The sequence below is a fragment of the Euwallacea similis genome, chromosome 1 (assembly GCF_039881205.1).
Source record: "Euwallacea similis isolate ESF13 chromosome 1, ESF131.1, whole genome shotgun sequence".
NCBI classification, from domain to species: domain Eukaryota; kingdom Metazoa; phylum Arthropoda; class Insecta; order Coleoptera; family Curculionidae; genus Euwallacea; species Euwallacea similis.
Window position 1 is genome coordinate 921,221 of NC_089609.1, and position 19,500 is coordinate 940,720.

At 36.5% G+C, this 19,500-nt stretch overlaps 3 protein-coding genes across 5 annotated transcripts in view; 2 read left to right on the plus strand and 1 right to left on the minus strand.

The window, feature by feature from the left end:
- Positions 1-13,590, plus strand: part of LOC136419900 (uncharacterized) — a 76,323-nt gene extending 62,733 nt beyond the window's left edge. The window contains exon 15 of the mRNA XM_066406538.1: positions 13,580-13,590. The gene's annotated coding sequence lies outside the window, so the exon portion shown is untranslated. The remainder of the gene's footprint in view (positions 1-13,579) is intronic.
- The window catches only part of LOC136408583 (cell adhesion molecule 3-like), a 59,874-nt gene extending 42,575 nt beyond the window's left edge, over positions 1-17,299 (plus strand). For both annotated transcript variants that reach the window (XM_066389696.1, XM_066389777.1), the window contains 5 exons: positions 8,625-8,833; positions 9,114-9,249; positions 9,337-9,470; positions 11,015-11,234; positions 13,230-17,299. In XM_066389696.1, the coding sequence (XP_066245793.1) occupies positions 8,625-8,833; positions 9,114-9,249; positions 9,337-9,470; positions 11,015-11,234; positions 13,230-13,351 (821 nt within the window). In that variant the 3' untranslated portion in view covers positions 13,352-17,299. The remainder of the gene's footprint in view (positions 1-8,624; positions 8,834-9,113; positions 9,250-9,336; positions 9,471-11,014; positions 11,235-13,229) is intronic.
- Agpat1 (1-Acylglycerol-3-phosphate O-acyltransferase 1) overlaps positions 1-19,500 on the minus strand; it is a 96,956-nt gene that overhangs the window by 73,057 nt on the left and 4,399 nt on the right. The window contains exon 5 of one of the 2 annotated variants that reach the window (XR_010752129.1): positions 18,865-19,484. Coding sequence is in view for 1 of the 2 variants with exons in the window: in XM_066389891.1 (XP_066245988.1) it covers positions 19,327-19,484 (158 nt within the window). In the remaining variant the exon portion in view is untranslated. Of the gene's footprint in view, positions 1-18,086; positions 19,485-19,500 lie in introns of those variants that run through there. The other variant, XM_066389891.1, reaches the window with a different exon arrangement.

Genomic DNA, 19,500 nt, shown 5'->3' on the forward strand with positions numbered 1-19,500 from the left:
TTTAACAGTCTGAAATTTTAAATTGAGATTTGTGATTTTTAGCAGACATTCAGGTCTAGAGTGTGCAAATCTCGAGTTGAAGTAAATTTCCATCCTTGCAGTTTATAGATGTACACTTCTGAATACGGAATTTATACGAAACTGCGAGAATCAAAATATTTCGGTTTTTCGTATCTCTGCTGGCATCTGCAAAATTCTGGAAAATGAAAAGTGATACAAAAAATGTTTTTACCATCGAAAAAGGGTATGAAATATTGTTTGAAATGAGAGTCAGTTGAGCGATATGGGTCAACAGGAAAGTGCTTTTTTTTAGGTATAGTGCGGTTAGAATCTGAATGTGAAATGGGCACTGGAAATACGAAGTTTTTTCAATATTTCGAGTAAATGAAATGAGCACCATAATTTATACGACGGGTGGTACGGAATTAGTAAAATTAAGACAATTATTTGCAATTAAATAGTCACTAACCCCCTCCAAACTTATAATTGCTAAAATCCACAATACATCATAAAACTCCACACATCAGTAGAGAAAAAACTTCAATAAAAATGGTTTTATTATTATTTTTTGCATAAAACTACTGTAAGCCCAAAATTTCTTGTCAAACACCGAACAGTTGACCTTCACCATATTGTCGAGAAATATCCTACTTGGAGATAAGCCCGTGGTGGTTTAATGACGTCTCCCTGTTAAAGCGAGTCGAATATATTCCATTTGGAAGGTCGTTTTCTATGCGATAACACCGGCTGCATCCGAAAACCCTTAGGGCCACCGCAAACAGCCCTCCATCTCAACCTAAGCACGTAGATAAACAAAATAAAAAACACCTCGCCAGATAGCCAACCACTTTTTCAGGACACTTTAGGGGAACAAGCTTCGTCGTGTAAATATTTTGCAAATAGACGAATCCATTGCATAAGAAGGCAACCGCGGACCAGAGACGCGTCTCGGAGCTTAATGGAAGATTAATAATAAAACGCCGGTTGAGCTAAATTAATTGAGCCGCCCTTCTACGAAGACCGGAACATTTGTCCGCACGTTGCATAATGACGATGACGGGATGGATATTTAGTGACAGCCGACACGCACATTCTAATCGGGCCCCGGTTTGTGTGCAGGACGGCTCCTAAATTAATGGCAGTTGATTGTTGTTGCACATCGGATCGTTGACTGCTGGAAATTTAGTCACATTTGCGCTGCCAGTGGACCCTCGTTAAAATTACATTAGATTAACGATTGGATGGGCCCTTCGAGGGAGTTTATCCTGAAGGAGAGACGGGTGAACCATTAAATCAAAATTCTGGAGGTGTCGGAACAGCAAAAGCCAATCTACCGCCTAATGAAACAGGAAAGTTTCAGTTCATAATTTGATCTCCCCCATATGATACGATTTTTTTTCGATTAATATAACAGAAATAAATTCCTTCTCTCTCTGTTAAAGTTATACACCATACACCTGCTCGATTCATCTTAACAATATACTTGCCACCATAAATCACTCAAGGTAATCGATGGAACAGGAGTTAGGAATTAATCAGCTTAAAGTTTGAGGTGTAGCTGTCGTTTCAAAGCTCTGTGGAGCGATATTCTTCTTGAAGAGTACGGCTAAATTGCGGTATAGAGACTAAATTGGCTTTAGAGATTCGTTCTGTTACATATGTAAATGTTTCCTTCACCATTTTGTCCACACTATACTCAATAAGTAAAACATTAATTACTTTCCATGAAGATTGGTCGAATAAAAAGTTTCCCAATTACAACGTCGTTTATTTCGAGTATAAATGATTATTATGTCGAGAAAAGTCACCATAAATAAGTTATTTACATTGCTCAAAAACGAGAAGTTCGGTATCGAGGCCACCCATAAGCTTTACTGGCACGCTCAATAATTCAACAGGCAGAGGCGGATAGGCAGGTATCGCATTTTAATTTTGAAAATTTATCGGAAAGTCACTTCAGAATTTCAATGTTTCCAGGGGCGACGGTTGGAAGAGGAGGCGGGAGGGGGGATGGGGGGGGGGGGTAAATATATGAATCTTTAACCGGTCTAACTTTTGAAATTAATTATTTGGGGAGGAATTCAAGTAAAGCTCTCAATATTGTGCTCAATAAAAAGCCCCAAAGTTAACCAAATGAGATTTAAATAAACCCCGTTCCCGGGATTAATGTTAAGAGACTTGTATAGTATGAGCCTCGATATCAAACGCTTAGAGTAAAGAATCAGTTTTCAGAGATTGTTCGCATATAACTCGTTCGTAAATAAAGTGATGTTTTATTCACTTCACTTCAAGATGGTATCATGCATGGTGTCACGTTAGTTCAGGTTAGATTAAAGTAAATAGGTAATCTATGTTTGCCCCATTATATTGTGTTTGCGAATTGTTGTTATGTCATATCGTGTAGGAGTACTCATCTAAAATTTCAATAACATTCCTATCTCATAAACTTACTAAGGGACTTACTTTTTGATACTGTAGTGGAGGTAATAAATATTCACGGATATTTTCGCTGTAGAAACTAAATTTGACCTACCTTCCGCATAATTTTAATAAGAGATTCAAATCAAATACTTACAGAACACTTGAGGTTACAAGCTCGTTTAAAATCTCTTGCGGCTACAGTCTCCTGAATGAAATGTCCTGTAAATGTGTGCCCAGGCGCCACTAGTTAAATTGATACAAATTTAAAATCCGCGAAAACGAGCTTTCGGGCTTGGAATAGAGGCCCGACCCTCTAATGAAAAAGAATAAGGCGGTTTTTGTAGGCCCTCGGGAACGGTGGCAAATAAATGGCTTATAAATTTTCGCAGTTATTAAGAGCTAAAAATTTATAATGGAGCAATACGAGTTTCGGGGATTATTTTCCTAAGGCGGGGATCGGTCGTATAAATCTTTGGTTCTTTTTCTTTTTACGTTAATAATTTTTTGAACAAATGCACTAGTTATTTATTGAAGAAACAGCGGCAGTACACAATTAAAATGAACGTTCAAGCTGCCACAAGGTCCGAAAGTAAATTCTGGACGAGATGATGTATGGTAATTTCACGTATGTTCGGTTGCCCGTAGTCGCTTACCTAGTGCCGATATATAGAATGGCAAATGCACAAAGACCTTATAGCTTAATTTGATATAATCTCAAAAACACAAATTCGCCCACGCATTTTGTTTAAAATTCCCTGTGGATTTTCAGAATATAATTTGTAAGATAACTGTTTAATTAAGTCGAAGATTTATTTTGTAGTACAGACATAATGCTCCTCGTAACACTTTATTCAGCGAAGTGACGTCACCTTAGTCAATGTGAAGCAGTGGGGAGAAATGCCTATTTATCTAAATCAATTTTATATCGATAAGTGCAGATAGTTGAGAAACTTGATGTTGTTTAATCTATTTCGTAATTTAATCTGAGAAATCAAGACAGAAACCTACAACGCTCCTCGTACATTATCTTAATTTATCATCAAATATTAAGTTGGAGCAGAATCCCACCCAATCAGCAACAAGTAGTGTGTCGGTTTACATTAGTGGGATTAATCACAGAATAAGCTGCGCACAAGAATAGTTGAAATGGCACGTTCTTCAGTTATTTTTGTGAGCAGCTTAGTTGACATAGAAGAGGTTTTACAGTTTAATTTGCGCTTGCTTATGGGAATATCAAGCGTGCCTATTAAGAGAAATTAAATGCTTTCCCGTAGTTAATCAATTATCGGCCAATGTCCACTAACAGAAAAAAATTCAATGCAAAATCAATATTTTTTGGACTTAAATATTTGTCGGATGCTTATGATCATATTGATTGAACCTAATTGACAACAACTCTGTTTCAAGGTGTTGCCCATATTATAACCAAGCACGAAAGGGGCATTAGTGTAACTTTGCTGATGAAAATATTAACTGCTGGCATGTCATATTATCTCATCAAGTTGTGAATCGCACGCCATTATTATTGAGGTCACGCTTCATGTTTATCCCGAAATTAGTTGGCATGTTTGACTACAATCTCATGCAAATTTAATTAAACCCTTATGATTCCAAAAACACAAATCATTTTTCATAATTTTTTCAACACAAATTGTTCCATGCTTTGCCGAGTTTTACAATAAGCCCTAGCTGCAGTTAACGTGCTTAAACGCCATAAGCAAGACATATACCATCAGATTTCACACGCAGCTATCTGTTTGTATTCCAAACAAGCGCGAATTACTGCTGTTTACTTAATGGAAAATTGTTGTTTTCGGTGTTTCCTCACTGCAAAACTGGAAAAAATACTCCTCCTTTCCTGAAATTTCATGAAGGTAAACAACGGCAAGATTATCGTCATATTGGCCGAAGCCTTAAATGAGGATTTCCAATCGGGCTTAATTAGCGTGACGAAAATCCACGATTTATCATGGCATTTCTCTTCCGCTTTTCCTATGAAATTTACCGAGGAATTTACGAGGTTCGCACCAAAGCGAAAGCTCAGAGTCTCCAAATACATCTGACCTATATAATATCATGTATATCTGTCTCCGGCAGCAGCAACTTTGAACAGGGTGTATAAAAATCTGATCACGAACCACTCTTGTCGTTTACTCTCTTGCGAAAGCAGGTTTTGTTGGCTGTTTTTGCTGGGGACCTTTATAAACGTAGGTATCTCATACAGGAATTGCCCTCTATGTTTCGGGGCAAATTGGTAAAGGAACGTCTCTTCGGTTTAGATGAAAGACCTCTGTTTATTAAGGGGACTTTGAGGTAAAGAGAAGGTGAGGCAGTAAGCAAATGGGCAAGACGACCAGAAAAGTGACGTACAACAAGAACAAGAGAATTGTGCCACTTGCAGAGAAAACTCTTGTGAGCAAAGCTGGAAGAAAATGACTAGAAGCCAGGAAATCAGCACGAAGCAACGTCGAATTGTCATGAGAACACATTTCGAATTCGAATAGAAGAGCACAGAGCTGCTTTTTATGCGGGTTACCGCAAGAGGACTTTGTTCTGTACACATTTGGTTGCCTACGCCTACCTAATTTTTACAAAACATTCGAGATCACAGAGGCTCAGAATTAAAATAACCGCTGCGACCCTTTTTAAAACCTTTTTTCACGTGATTTTTGCTCAATTTCTCTCTAATCTTCGTAGTGATTTCCCTCCTTTAAACTGAATGATACAAGTATTCATAGAGTGAACAACGTTACCTCGAATAGGGGACTATGGAGATAACGTCATCTGCCCGCGTGCTGCTACCCAGTGAAGCAAAGTGGCTGTTCTATGGCCAAAAGTCGTTTTTTGAAGTGCAAATTCGACGCCAGTTCCACGCGTTTGGACGTTTTTATCAGCAAAATCGAGAGAAATGCCATTGAAATAGCAATTTAATTACTTTTGAAATTCCTTGCTCTTCACCGACCGAAATGAGTGCGCTCCAGCCACATATTTCCTGATTACTACTTCTGTTGCCTAAAATTTATTTTCATTACAAAAATCTCATTACCCTTTCTTTTTATTCTTGTTCAGTTTCATTTTCTCGACACAATACTTTACATCATATTAATTAGCCTTCATTTAGGCTAAATGCCACCAGAATCGGCGGATTGAAATGTTCTTTTCTAAGCATTTCAAAGGCATTTCCTACGAATTTCCGCAGTTAAAGCAGGCGAAACTTGTTGCTCTTGAAAGGCTCACAAAGCTACTCCCAAACCAGATCGATTCTCGTCCGGCACCGTCTGAAATGGACGTTTCTAATTTAACTTTATGCTTTATGTCCGACTTGCTGGAAGAAACTAATCTAATTTATAGTTCGTACTTAATCTAGTCATCTGTTCCATAAGTTTCATTTCAAACTAATTACGTGCGTTTTAAGGCTCAGAACACACACAAGACAGCATTATTTACTTAAACTGGCAAAACAGCCTCCCTTATTAAACTTAACTAGTTTTAAATTGCATACACTTTCCCTGATGGTTTTTTAATGCTGAAATGATTATTACCCACCACCCCCTTAAGGCGGCAATAAATCTACCGTGCATTACTTTAGCCTTAATAATGCAATAACAACGCTGTCATTGCATTCCAATTTTGAAAAGTTAGTTGAAGCTCAATGCGTTGTTAATGCGACTCTAATTGCTAATTTATTCAGGCTGTTAATCATAATTAAACGCACACAACGATAATAATTTTAATTTATCATTTGCATTTCAATCCCTTAAATCAAATTAATGAAGGGCATAAAGCGACATGTTTACTAGGGATGGGACGTGTATTAGAGAGATTTGTTATAATTTGAAATATGAAGGTGTAGTCGATTAAAATGGATGAGCGAGTGGGTGAATGAGATCTTGTGGATTAAATGGCGAATGTGACCAATATGTTTTTGTTGAGAATGTTAATTGTGGTTTACTATTGTAGAGGGTGTCAGGGTACTTTGACAAATTGCTCCTGGTTCTGCGTAGTAAATTGGAGAGTAATCAGGACAACCCCCTAAGCCATTTTTGATGAAGAGGGTTTCACTGCATACTAATCAATGGACAAAATGTTCCATTGTTTTGCGGGTAGAATTTCTGAGTTTAATGCAGCGGAAAGGGATTTGTAACTTAAGGGATTTAGTTGCCTAAATGTAATATACCTTAGGGCCAAGTTTCTTCAACGACCACCCTTTACGTTTAGAGAGGAATAATTTTTAGACAAAATGGTGAACAATTTTTTTAGCCTTGTCTCTGGAGTCTTGTACTAATTTACAAATTTCATATTAAAAAACGAACAGTTTATCGCCAGTTTCGTCTCCATGGATGAGTGGATTCATATGGAAATCTATTCCAGTCAGTTTGCAGTAAATTTATCTGATAGCAAGGCATGAATGGAAGGAAGCAGCCGGCTCCGATGCGCGAGTTACCAATTTCCGCTTGCCCTGTTAGCAATTTAAATTTATCATTAACGAAGCCATTTATCCATAAATAAATTGCATCGGGGCGTGCATTTATGAGCACCCCACATTAAGAAAATGCGATTTCACAGGCGTTGAGCGCACTATAGGGCGAAATTACGTAATAGTGTTTACGAATATTAGACATATTACATCGAAAATTTCCAATAAATAATATTTAAAAAATCAGTGATTCAGGAATGAGTATAGCTTTGACCCATCTGCAAGGATAATTTCATTAACTATACAAATTAAGCCTGTCAAGACTCTAAAATATAGCGACTTAGATATTTGCATTATAAAGAGGATTATTCAATTAAGTGATGCTAATAAGACTCTGCCGAGCTGCACTGAGAAATTTCATTGTAATTTAAGTCTGCAGTAATTTTATTTTAAAACTCTCGACCTTTTTCCCTTTGTATGTACATATGTAGCCCACGTATTTCTAGTTGTAGTGCTCATTTGCGGAAGCCTTAAGAAGGGCTTAATAAGGAGGTACGTCGGAAAGTTTTTCACTCCGGCTCAAGTGGCTAATTCGAGCATTTAACATGATGAAGAATAAACAGTTCAGTAGCATCCCATACCAAACAACGACGTCCAATTTGTGCTCTGTTTGATCCGAGTTGACATGAAATATTTTATGTTTGGCTAAATATCATATACCGTGCTCACATTTCTCATATTTTATTCGTTTTCACGTATATACCCCGGTCCCTAAGGAGAAGATTTATGCGAGGGCATACAGAGTTTTATATTTCACAAGAACAAAGGCCTAATGCAATTTCTTGGAGGTGAGCATCTTGTTTGCCCCCATATTCGTCTCTTGCGATGACGAACATAAAAAGAATAGGGTTTTATTGCGGAATCTATAGCTTCCCGAATATGGAACAATTAATTTTTATGTATGGAAATATTTGAGCTGGTTTGAATTGACAATGGAAATAATGGAACCTGGTGAAATTACTTCTTTTATATGGACAACATTATTTTTTTACCAAATTTGCAAGAAAATGGGATATTCAGTGCTTTGTTATCAACGTTGACTACGGCATTACTCTAAATACTCTCTGTTCGTTTATTATAATTTAAATATATATGTAGAATTTTCTCCAAAATGGAACGAGGAAATATATATCAATTTAAAGTAGGAGCACCTACCAACCTCGGGTCGAAATCGCCTTTGTATATAATTGTACTCAAGTTTCTCTACGTCATCTTATAGTTCCAGATTTATGCTTCACATTTCCTCCTCAGCATTTTAGTGGAAAATTTAAAACAGCTGAGTTATAGGTTGTTGAGGACGGAGAACGACAGAATAAAATTCTTGTCTTCGTTAGATTCCTGGATTTATTTTTTGCACTGTGCAGGATTGTTTCCAGGTTTTTCAATCATCGTGAAGTCTTAGATTTCTGCTCAAAAAAATAACCTTCCCAGCATCGTCTTCGATGTTTCGCATTGAAGTATATTCATGTACCGAATTTTCAAGAAAATCCAATTTTTATAATCATTTTTAAATCAATAAATGAACATTTTTTGGTTGTAATAATATATTTTCCAATTATACTTTCAAATTCATCTCGTTTACTGAGGTCAGTGAAATACGAACTTATTTATCGGATATGAAATAATTTGTTTTCACCAAATTGTCGAGAATTAGAAAGTTTCTCCCTGTTTATTTAGCTATTCTATGAAGTTAATATTTAACTAAAACTTCCATTTCATATTCCAGGTACCCTTTGTAACATCGACCGTCTGGAACTAGTAATGCCACGCTATGCCCTCAAAGGAGGCGAGGTGACCCTAAAGTGCGACCACAGCGTCAAGTTGGAAGATTTGTATAAGGTGGAATGGCGAAAGGGCGAGAACAAAATCTTCACGTACATTAAAGGGCGACAGCCACCGTTCCAACACTGGGAAATCCACGGAGCCAAGCTTAACGTAAGTGGATAAGGTGTAAAAGGGCGTGTGTTAATTTAGTTATGTATGCTCAATTAATTATGTTCGCGAGTAAGGTGCCTGTCCTTCTGGCGAGGGCTTGCTTAGATATTCAGGAGGGTCATCAATGCTGAGGACTTAATATGGGGTGAATTAGGACACTAGAGGCGTTTGCACTAACTAACTGGGGTGCATTGAATTAGTTATTCAAGGCTGGTTGTTCATAACGATTTAATTGAGCATGATACAAATTCGGATATATAACTTTTAGCCGTTGTTGCAGAAGAGCAATAGTAGTGAAAAGCAAGTTCACCTCACGAATCTAACGTTCGCCGCGAGCGGATCTTATTACTGCGTCGTTTCAATGGAAACTCCAATATTTACTAAAGACTCAGACACGAAAGACTTGACAATCATAGGTGCGTAATTATAGCATTTCAGCAGATTCATTTCTGAGAGATGCGTGAATTTGTCTAATTTACGATATTGCATGATACTCTTTCCAGATCCCCAGGACAGAGATCCACAAATAACCTTCAAAAAGGAGACTTATTATATAGGAGAAATGCTGGAAGCTAACTGCACCACTTCCCCCTCCAGGCCCCCTGCGTACATTACGTGGTTCATTAATGATGAAAAGGTAGAATATATTGGTTGTTTTGCTGACAAACTTAATCTCGACTCGAAGCTGCCATCAGCCAAAGTGTTCTGGTTAATGCATTTAAAGTGCCCCCCTTAAACTCGTTAATTGCCTGCGAAAGTTTCAGTGGCCATTTGCTTCAATTAGACAAAATTCTGACCTTCAGAGCTTCGGCTCCGGTCAGACATTATTAACTCCTACAATAACACGATGAAAAGTTTAAATTGTAACCGTCCAGTTTAATGGGCACGGCAGCGATGTCAAATTTAGATGAGACTGTAATGCTATGTAATTTCGACCTCTAACGAGTAACAATAATTTTCAGGAACTGTTTCATTCAATAATTATCAATGAAACAGTTTGGTTGGTGGGAAGTTGAATATTGCCACAACTCTCATACAGAGAAAAATCAAAATATTCATTTGCTCTGTATTTGAACAGACATTTCCTCCCGCTGTAAATCATTAGCTTGCGCTTGACGTCACTTCAACGTTATTCGTTACTGGTTACGAGGGGCGATCGCTAATATCGTATATACAGAGTATTAAAAACAAAATTTAATGCTCGTATGAAGTGGCTTTGTAAATCATTAAAATATCTAAAAAAACTCTCGTTGGAGCCATTTTTCGCGCACTTATCGGAAGAGAAATATTCTGGTTTAGGGAAACGGCGGTTTGCCTTCTGGATTCGTGCCCATATAATCCGCGCTCTATACCGCTCTTATTATGATGAGTTTAAAATAAGCAACCAAGCAAACACTACATTTCTAAAATTCGCTTCATCAGCCCCTGTTGTCGGTCAGGTCACATAACATTTATTTTGTATTCTGTATTTACAGTAGCGAGCACGGTCAAGTCATAGTCAGAGAATCCAAAATGAATGTTACAATACTTGACCTGCCCATGACCGTGACTTGACTGTGCTCTGACTGTGACCTGTGCTTTTTGTGAATTGTGCTTAATTCCATTCATAACTTTAAATTGCATAATTCAAAATTGTATTAAATCAATACGCATGGATATCAATGACGTACTTCGTTTCTCTGAATTGGCGATAAGTGTTTATCAACGATTTTTATTTTATTTATGGTTGCATTCTCATGTTTATCGTTTATTAAAAGACATTATCGTATCCGAAAATAAATTGAGTGAAAAATTGAAAAAAATCTTTTAGCTGGTAATAATCCCAAAGACTCTTCCCGGGCGGGGCGTGTGAGGCTTAAAAAGTAATTAGCGGTTGCCCCTAGAATAAATTCCACAACGCAAATAAGCAATTGCAGTTGACGGGTCCACGAGAACGTACGTGGGGGAAATTTTAATTATTCGCCAAAAGGATAGTTTTATATGCGACCGAGATGTCCGGAATGAGAAATTACGAAATTGCTCCGGCAGCGAAGGATTCTCGTATGACCGTAAATTAGAATCTGCCATTTCTGGAAAGGCGGAAGGAATTCCAGCTGCTTGTTTTACTATGGGGGTTTTACGGCCGAGTTGTGGCTAGCACTTTCGAGTAACTATGTAATAGTTCAGTGAATGTTTGTGTAGGTTCAGGACGGCCTCACCAAGTCCTTCTCCAACGGACAACTCTATGGGCATGGCTACTTTGAAACCAGGGCTTCCTCCATTAAACAGCTCTCCATCGAAGTGTCGCAGCTTCATGGAGGTGAGGACGGGCGGCTTCGTCTTGTTTGCATGGCCACCATTCCTGGATACGTCAACAAGGACATCACAGATTATGCTGATATGAGGAACGCCACTGTGGACAGTAAGCGATTACTGGAATTTTTACAGATTTGCACGAGATTTACCATAAATTTTAGGGCGAATTTAAAGAAGCATTTTTTTAACATACGTCTGAAAATGAGGTAAAAGTTAACAGTAAAAACAGAAAAAATGAAAAAAATTGCTGCAATAAAACTTGATCGAAAAATAGGCATAAAAAAATGAGTAAATTAGAGGCAAAAGCTCGTTTTAAAAAGGGGTGACGAAGGTGATTTTAAACATAAAAATATGTAATGAATAAACCGAAGAGAAAAACTGGGCAAAACAAGATTAAACTTGAGTCGAGTAAGTTTGCTGGGCAACTTTAAATCGTGGGACTTTGTGTTCAAATTTAAAAATATTCTGAGCCTCAGTGGAATGTTTCAATTGTTTCAGTATGTTTTCGAGTTTATTTTTAATCAAACAAATAAATAAATAAAATCAAAATTTGCGTTAAATTTTTGGTCAAAACTCCAACATTACGCAATCGATTTGACCGTCGCTTACGGGTAAGAGCTCCTTCAAAACACCCGAAGCAAATCTGACATAATTTTGTATTCTTCACCTCTCATTTTAGACGTAGTGAATTTGTAAAAGCTCAAAGCGAGCTTGCAAACAAAATAAATAAGAACCAAAAACATGGGTGTTTTACAGATGGCTGTTCGTCTATCCGATGTGCAAATACAAGTTCCATTTGAAGAGCCGCTTCGACGTTTAAAAGGAAACGCGAGTTTGCGAAAGTGAACGAAATGGGGAATTTTACTTGAATTAGTCCTACTGCACTCGCAGTTCTTTTGTGCGAATCAAATGCCCTTCAAGAAAAAAAGGAAAAAATACGTGAGAATCTGACGCTTCTAATCAAATTCCGTTTTTAGCGTTCCGTTACAAGGCAGAGTAAATAAACAATGTCAACACCTTTTAACAAAGCAAAGTAAACGTCTCGAGACAATTATTATTTACCAAGGGGGATTGTTTGCTTAGCCTTCAGGAAGTTCTTCCCTAGGAATAGGAATTAAAGGGCTTGGAGGCATTATTGGGTCGAGCGCGAGCAAATGCGGAAAATATTTGCCCTATATTGTGGTAGAAACACATAGAAATCTATCACGTATTAATTGGATATTGGCTCCTTTGGAAATTAAAAATTTCGCGCTCCTGTGTTGCTGGGGGTGCCCGTAAGGAAATCCCCGTACCCCAACTACTAAATAATGCTACAGAGTTTAATATCCTTGTGCTTTCTGTACATCATAGAATCTATTTGAGAGCATCGTTGATATGCGGCTTTACTTCTCAAAACAGCAGTGGCGTAACATTTTTTTTTAAACAACTAGTGATATCCTGGCTCGCATACCAATTATTTGTTTGGTTGAATGCAATTTTTTAAACTTTCATGTCCTCCACTACTAATTCCTTTGTTTATCATGTCAAATGGTCCTCCGTTGTCTACGCCACTGCTCGCTACTGAACTAAGTTACAAATTTTACTGTTTAGGCACAACGCTGAGAAGAGTGAATAATCCTGGAAAATGTAGGAAAAAGAAAACATTAATGTTTTGAGAGAATTTTTGCTGCATTGACTTACACTGCACCAATGGCTTGTAGGCAGTTCTCAAACTGAAAAATCCCTCTTTAAATCTTAAAATTTAGAAATCAACTCCAGGACGATCAGACGCTCTGCAGGCAATGAAAAATCTCATGCTGTCCGTAGGAGCACGCTACGTTAATGGCTTGATTTTTGAAAAACAGAAGCATACAATACAAGGATACTAAGTTATTTTTGGAAAATTGGATTTGGATCCACATATGATCCATACTGAATGCCAATAACTTTCACGTAGTTTTGTAGCTCAAAGTTGAAGTTTTTAATTTAATGAAAAATGGCAGAGCCGTGCGTGCTTCTTGGCATAGATAGTCCAGTTAAACTATTGCAATTTTTTCAAATCTCATTTCCAGATTTCCCTCCACTTCTAAGGCCTTATCGATGGACTATTTGTAATTTTCAGTTGAAATCATGGAAGAAACTCCGGCTCTTCCATCGCCAGTGGAAGCGGCTTCATCAGGACATCGTATGTTCTTGCATCACCTGATCCTTCTGAAGCTTTACCTAATGTTGACGTACTACTAAAGGAGGTATTTAGCAAATTTACAAGTTAATTTGGGAGAATATTTTTGTATGAAGCTGTTAACGTTGATTTCTCCTCAAAAGGAAAAAATCTCTAGAGCTTCAGATCTATTAGACCTATTCCTAGTCGACAAACTTAATAATAAACAATCGAAAAAGTCAATTTCTATGATACACCGACAGGGTGTTTGCGTGTGAACACTCAAATATCTATCTTTATATTGCAAACTATTATGTATTGCTAAAAACATTTCAGTTACAGTAATTGAATCTAGCTTGCAGGGTACCCATACTTTACATTACTATTTAGGACTTAAGTAAGCGCTAAAGAAGAAGAGAAACACTTCTAAAAAAATTTATATATTTCGTGTTAACGTAACAAATATAGATATATTTATGGACTTATACATATACGAGGTGGCGTGAACAAGTGATTGTATTATATTTATATTACACTCTGTAACTAAGCAATTGGAAGCAATTTATAAGTCGAGCACTCGATGTAACAAAACGATGTTCTAAAGGTGTGTTATTATAAGTGTTAACATATTTGTTGCAGCTATGGCATTCGGCAAGAGACTCATAGGTCGCATTGAGAGGAAGCGACTGTTGATCCTACTGAATGCTATTAGGTGCGGGTAGTCGGGGTCGACACAGCACGGTAGAGCCATTTGTATCTCATATCTTCAATTACGTGTAACAGTAACACATACAAAACTTTCAAGCCCAAAATTAAATTTTGCTCAGTGACGTGTTTCAGTTTTCAGAATTGTTATAAATTTATTTTTTACTACTGCAGTTTTCTCGATACGACCCTGACTTAACTCCTATTAATTTAATAGTTATATTTGCTTAAAATTCTTCGAAGATTCAAAATTTTTTTTTTCAGTGGCGTATCTATTTTCTCAAAATTTTTAAGAATTTTTGAAAAAATATTGAATTAAAGTTTCGTCCAAAAAATAATCAGGGTCATGTCGCGCTGAGTCGGCCCTTTTTTTGTGCTTCATGCTTCAAGGATTTATCTATTCGCCGAGAGGCAGGCACAAACTTAATTTGATCCGTACCTTTGCCTCTCATTTGCACGTGTTAGTACTTGCCTGGTCTTTCCTCTTTTTTATCATTTTTACTGCTCAACAATTAACTAACGAAAAACAATTCTTTATTTAAGGCAAAATCTTCCTGCACCCTACGTCTACATTAACAATTATCTTAGGCAATAAGTTTTTATGTTTAGAATGGAATATATCACTACAGGGTGTGGCCAAAAAGCCGATTAATTAGGCGCCAAAACACGCGAGTGATCAGTTTTAGACATATCTTAGGTTAGTTTTTCGACGAGGATAGCTGTGATCCGTTTCATGCTATAGCGTTTCTGTAGCTGTAGCTTTTTCCGCACCCTGGATATTTTATATTGGGTGGTTTTAATAATTGATTATTATCGTCAGAGAGGATGCTAAAGTAAGAGTGAAGGCTATGGAGATGAGTTCGGAATCACATGAAATGTAACGTCAGAAAAAGTATTTTCTGAGGAATCAAAATGTGAGGAAAAATTAAGGATGGCTTTAAATTCCTAACTCATCTACTAATAATTTCTTGTGTAGAATAAAGAATACGTAAATCAATCATTTATGGCTGGTTCGCAGTTTATTTGCTTCTAAAGGGACCTCAAATGAAAACCTACATTAAATAGTAAGATATTTATTATATATTATTTTAAAAAATGGAACATTTGATAAGGCAATATCCTTTACCATGTTGTCCAGAAACTTTGGTTAGTTTATAGAACGTTGATGTTACAGTGTTTATTGACAAGGTTATCAAAAACACTGTAAAATAACTAAACACATTGTCATATTGCCTTATACTATGACTTTCTATAATGGTGTAAGGAAATTCTGGATTTGCTCTCGTATATGTTTTTACAGTTTTTGGTAAGTTTTGCTACGCATAGGTAACTAATTATACATGAAAGAGCTGTTTATGCAAGGAAAAGCTAAACTTAAGAAAACTGCTGTGACGGTAAAGAAATCTTTCCGTAAATAAAGATCTAAATAGGAGAAATATATAAAAAAGTTCCTTAATGATACTGTCAAAAAATATCAATTGACCTAATGCTCATTGAAGCGACGAACGTTATTCACCAAATTATCCAAAAAAACTGAAAATTACAATATTTCCCAACAAACTATTCTCGATATTTGACAAAAGTAGTAATAGAGAGCACTATATCTGACAACTAGCACCAGCCAGATCTCCTGAAACCCATCGCATACTTAATTCCATTTTTACAACCACTGTACTAATTACTACCCCCAAACAGCCCTTAAATTAGCCATTAAAAAAAATCCTAATTTGTAGGACCTGATAATAAAAGAGCATCAGCGATAATGCGGCAATGAAAAGCGATGTAAGATAACAAAGGTCCCCGCAAATTAATTACGTCCCAGAAGGGTCATAACTGCGAAACGATCCGGCCCTGTGTGGTTCCGGTTCAGCTCACGTTGTTTAATCTGACCCCAGTCCTTAATCCACTAAATTGTCTCTGTTTAATCTGTCTGCCAGGGCTTTGTTTTTGTCTTTCCTTTGGTGGGAATAAAAAAGACGAGAGTGCTTCATTGATAAAAATAAGGGAGGAAGAGTTATGGTCGTGTTTGGTTTTGTTAATAAAACGTAATACTTTAATTCGGCTGGATAAAAAGGAAAAGTTATTAGGAACAACCTATGTAAAAAACCCTTGATTTGCCAAGCCTCAGGCAATGTAGCGACAAAAACGTCCTTATGAATTTTCAGTTTTTTTGTTTGTTTGAGAGTTTTTCGTCCGTCACTTCATTGCGGCGGGTCACTGTGATTATTTGATCTATTCAGTCATTACGAGGCAGGTCTCAGAAGTAAGTATAGGGAGCTTCAATAACAGGCGTTCAAAATAGGAATATTTGTATAGATTACCACGAAGTCAGCTGATACGAAACATTTTATTTGTAATGTGCTCCGATGAGGGGGGCTTTCCCTCATGCAATAGGAAACCGAACATACACGAAGAAATTGCTTACAGTTTAAAAAGAGATCGCAGAGCTAACCAAGAAGCTTTGAGTGCAAAAATCGAAGATGACTTGAAGAACGAAACATATCCTATAAGCAATAAAAGCCCATTCCTTCTTAGAATCTTTGTTAAAGTTAGAACTACCCAAGTCAATCTTCGGAAGTCAATCAATTCTGCAAATAAGCTGCGACCTCCTTTTAAGTTTTAACACAATAAAAGCGACATTAGGGAAAACAAATTATCACATAACTCTATATTCGTATTTGTTACCAAATTAGATTATTTAATAAATATACATATAAAATATATATTGTGTAAAACTAATATGTGGGGCTTGCTGTGTCCATTTCTTTGCTGAGGAGAGATGGGGAGAGCAAGGGCCCGCATACGGTTAAGTCTGCAGGCGATGACGCCAAAAATGTCTTCCTTAAGCTACTGTCTATTGTAATTTTTAAGGGAGCAAAATGAATTGTCACTTCGAGCTTCAAAATACATAGTTCCGCAAAGGACCTCACTCCTTGCTATACTTCCAGCTACCACACCACCATATAAACTCTATTGTCAGCAGTACCCTCGGACATAGCTACTTACCAGATACAAAAGCAAAGCTCGTAGATATGACAATAATTTGCTTTACAACAAAAATATTCATTCAGTAGAAGGTAATAGAACGTTGTTATTGATTATTGTTATCGTTTATTATTATGGTGTTGATTCACGGACATATAGAAACGGATTTGTTATTGTTTCAAATTGCGTTTATTCATTTTATGTACTAGAGGGGTTTTAGTTTTAATCCAGCTAGTAGGTATACAACTGACGTTTTATGTAAATGATAATATGTGTAAAGTGTACAACTTGAGTCTCTATGTTTTGTAACATGACTAATGAATAAATGAAATTGTGTATTTGGGGGTGATTTTCCTATGAAAGCTTATCTTCTAAGTAATCCCTCCAACTAGAAACTAGACAACGAGAAAACTACACATCTCGGGTCATGTAATTTGCCAATAATCTGTGAATTGACCTGAATGTTTGTTGCAGGTATCTGCCGCCAAAATGCACGCTGCAGCTTCAGTCTCTTCAATATTGGTCAAGTTTATCAATGTAGATTTGTTCCTGCCATTCGCGAGTACTCATTCCTAAAATGAATTGATCTGGCAGGCCATTTGAAGTACTGTAAAGTTCATGAAACCCTGTTAAAGACCATAATTGAGTCTCATGTACGTATCTGTTCCTGAAACAACAGGTAAAGCTCATTTGTTCTGTGAATACGTAGAAGCATTTCAAAACACTTTAAGTGTTTCCTTTTGTAGTATTCCCTAATTCTCACATCTGTAATGACCCACGAGTGAATATTAGTGAAAACCTCACGAGACGCTGCCCCTGGACAATATGATGAATGCTCAATTGCTCACTACATTTCTACAACATATTTTTATCAGATTTAGAAAAATCTGTTTTATCGGAAGAGAATTGTTTTCAAGAATAAATATCAATAAATTAAATTATACTGATATCGACTAACGTAAAGTGCATACGATGCATATTTTTATCGTATAAAAACAATTAAGCTATTGTACGCGTATAGTGCTGGTGTACCAATAACTCAAATAAATATTTCTATGGAAAATTCAGTGTTATCAAAGACGTACACGTTTCTAACATATCACGGACAAATAAAACTAAATAAAGAAATTAAATTACAATAATTTTTAATTCAACATTTTTTTATCAACTTACTTTAACGAACATACATTAACTCACGATTTAAAAATACTTTATAGACTTACGATAAGTTAAACAATAAAATGAAATTCTTAATTTTTGGCAAAAAATCACAATTTTGCAATAACTAACATAAACGATTGATTACAACAACGAGCAAATAACGAACTTATTGGGAATTTGTATAATAATCACTTAAACTAAAACATTTAGGATTTTCTGCACCGACAGACTTGATTATCACCCAGTTAGTGACATTTTGAGCAAGGACGTTCAGGCTGAGTTGCTTAATCATGGCTCAGCCCTCGTACTTTCAAAATCATTCAAAGAATTCGTGTGGGTCTATCCTGAACTAAGCTTAGGTCGTGATGCAACAACTCGGCTTTAATGTGTCTTTGTCAACAGCTGGCTTTGTAAACGATTTAGTTAAATATTAGAAAAAAACAATCACTACGTTCTAAATCTTCATCGACAATCACTACATCAATATAAAATCTCAAATTCCCAATTTGAAGTTAAGAAAAAACACTTCTAAGAATTAATAAAAAAGGGCAAAATATGGCACTCTTTAAGCTCAAGAATGCTTTTGCTTGAATTGGCTAAATTAACAAAAACTCGTCTATAGGCCTCAAATTTCGATCAACTGCATTTTCAGTCTTTGGGCTTGGTTTTAGCGTCAGAATTAAACTTTTAGGAAAAACGGTGAAAGTTAAAAAAATAATTAATTCACAGGAAATATGACTAGGACTTATGACTCATTATGATTCTAATTCGATTGCGTACAAGACACGTCTTTGGGCTTCAGCTCATGCTAATAAAAATGATAAAAAAAATACCTTATCGTTTCTATACAAAAACTAACTTACTATAACTTTGGTGTATCTTTCTCTGAATTACAAATAAATTATACAAGGTGTCCATTTAACAGCCTTTTAAATTCCTCTGAGTTTATTTGCGATTTCATGAAAGAATCAATTATGGGGGTGTGTATGAGGATAATGAAGGTAAATTTTAAAATTAGTGACAATCCTACAGGGTGGCTCAAAAAAGCGGGGAAGGGGCTGTTAAATAGATACCGTGTATATGCCCATAATCATCATTCAATTTTAAATCTAATTAAATTCAGAATGACGATCATTACTTCATTTAAATATTGAACTAACCCCAAATTCAAGACATTTTCTCTTTACTATACTGAGCACTTCACTTTTTACTTGCTCACCACTTGTCCCGTGGCAGCTATTTCGTCGTTAATGCGTCTGAAAGTTTCACTCATCAGCTGCCGAACACGATCAGATAGCTCATCCACGTTGTCCAGAGTTAGGCCTTTTGTACATATGGGTTCCAATACTTGCACTATTACGTGGCCTAATTGAAGAAGATG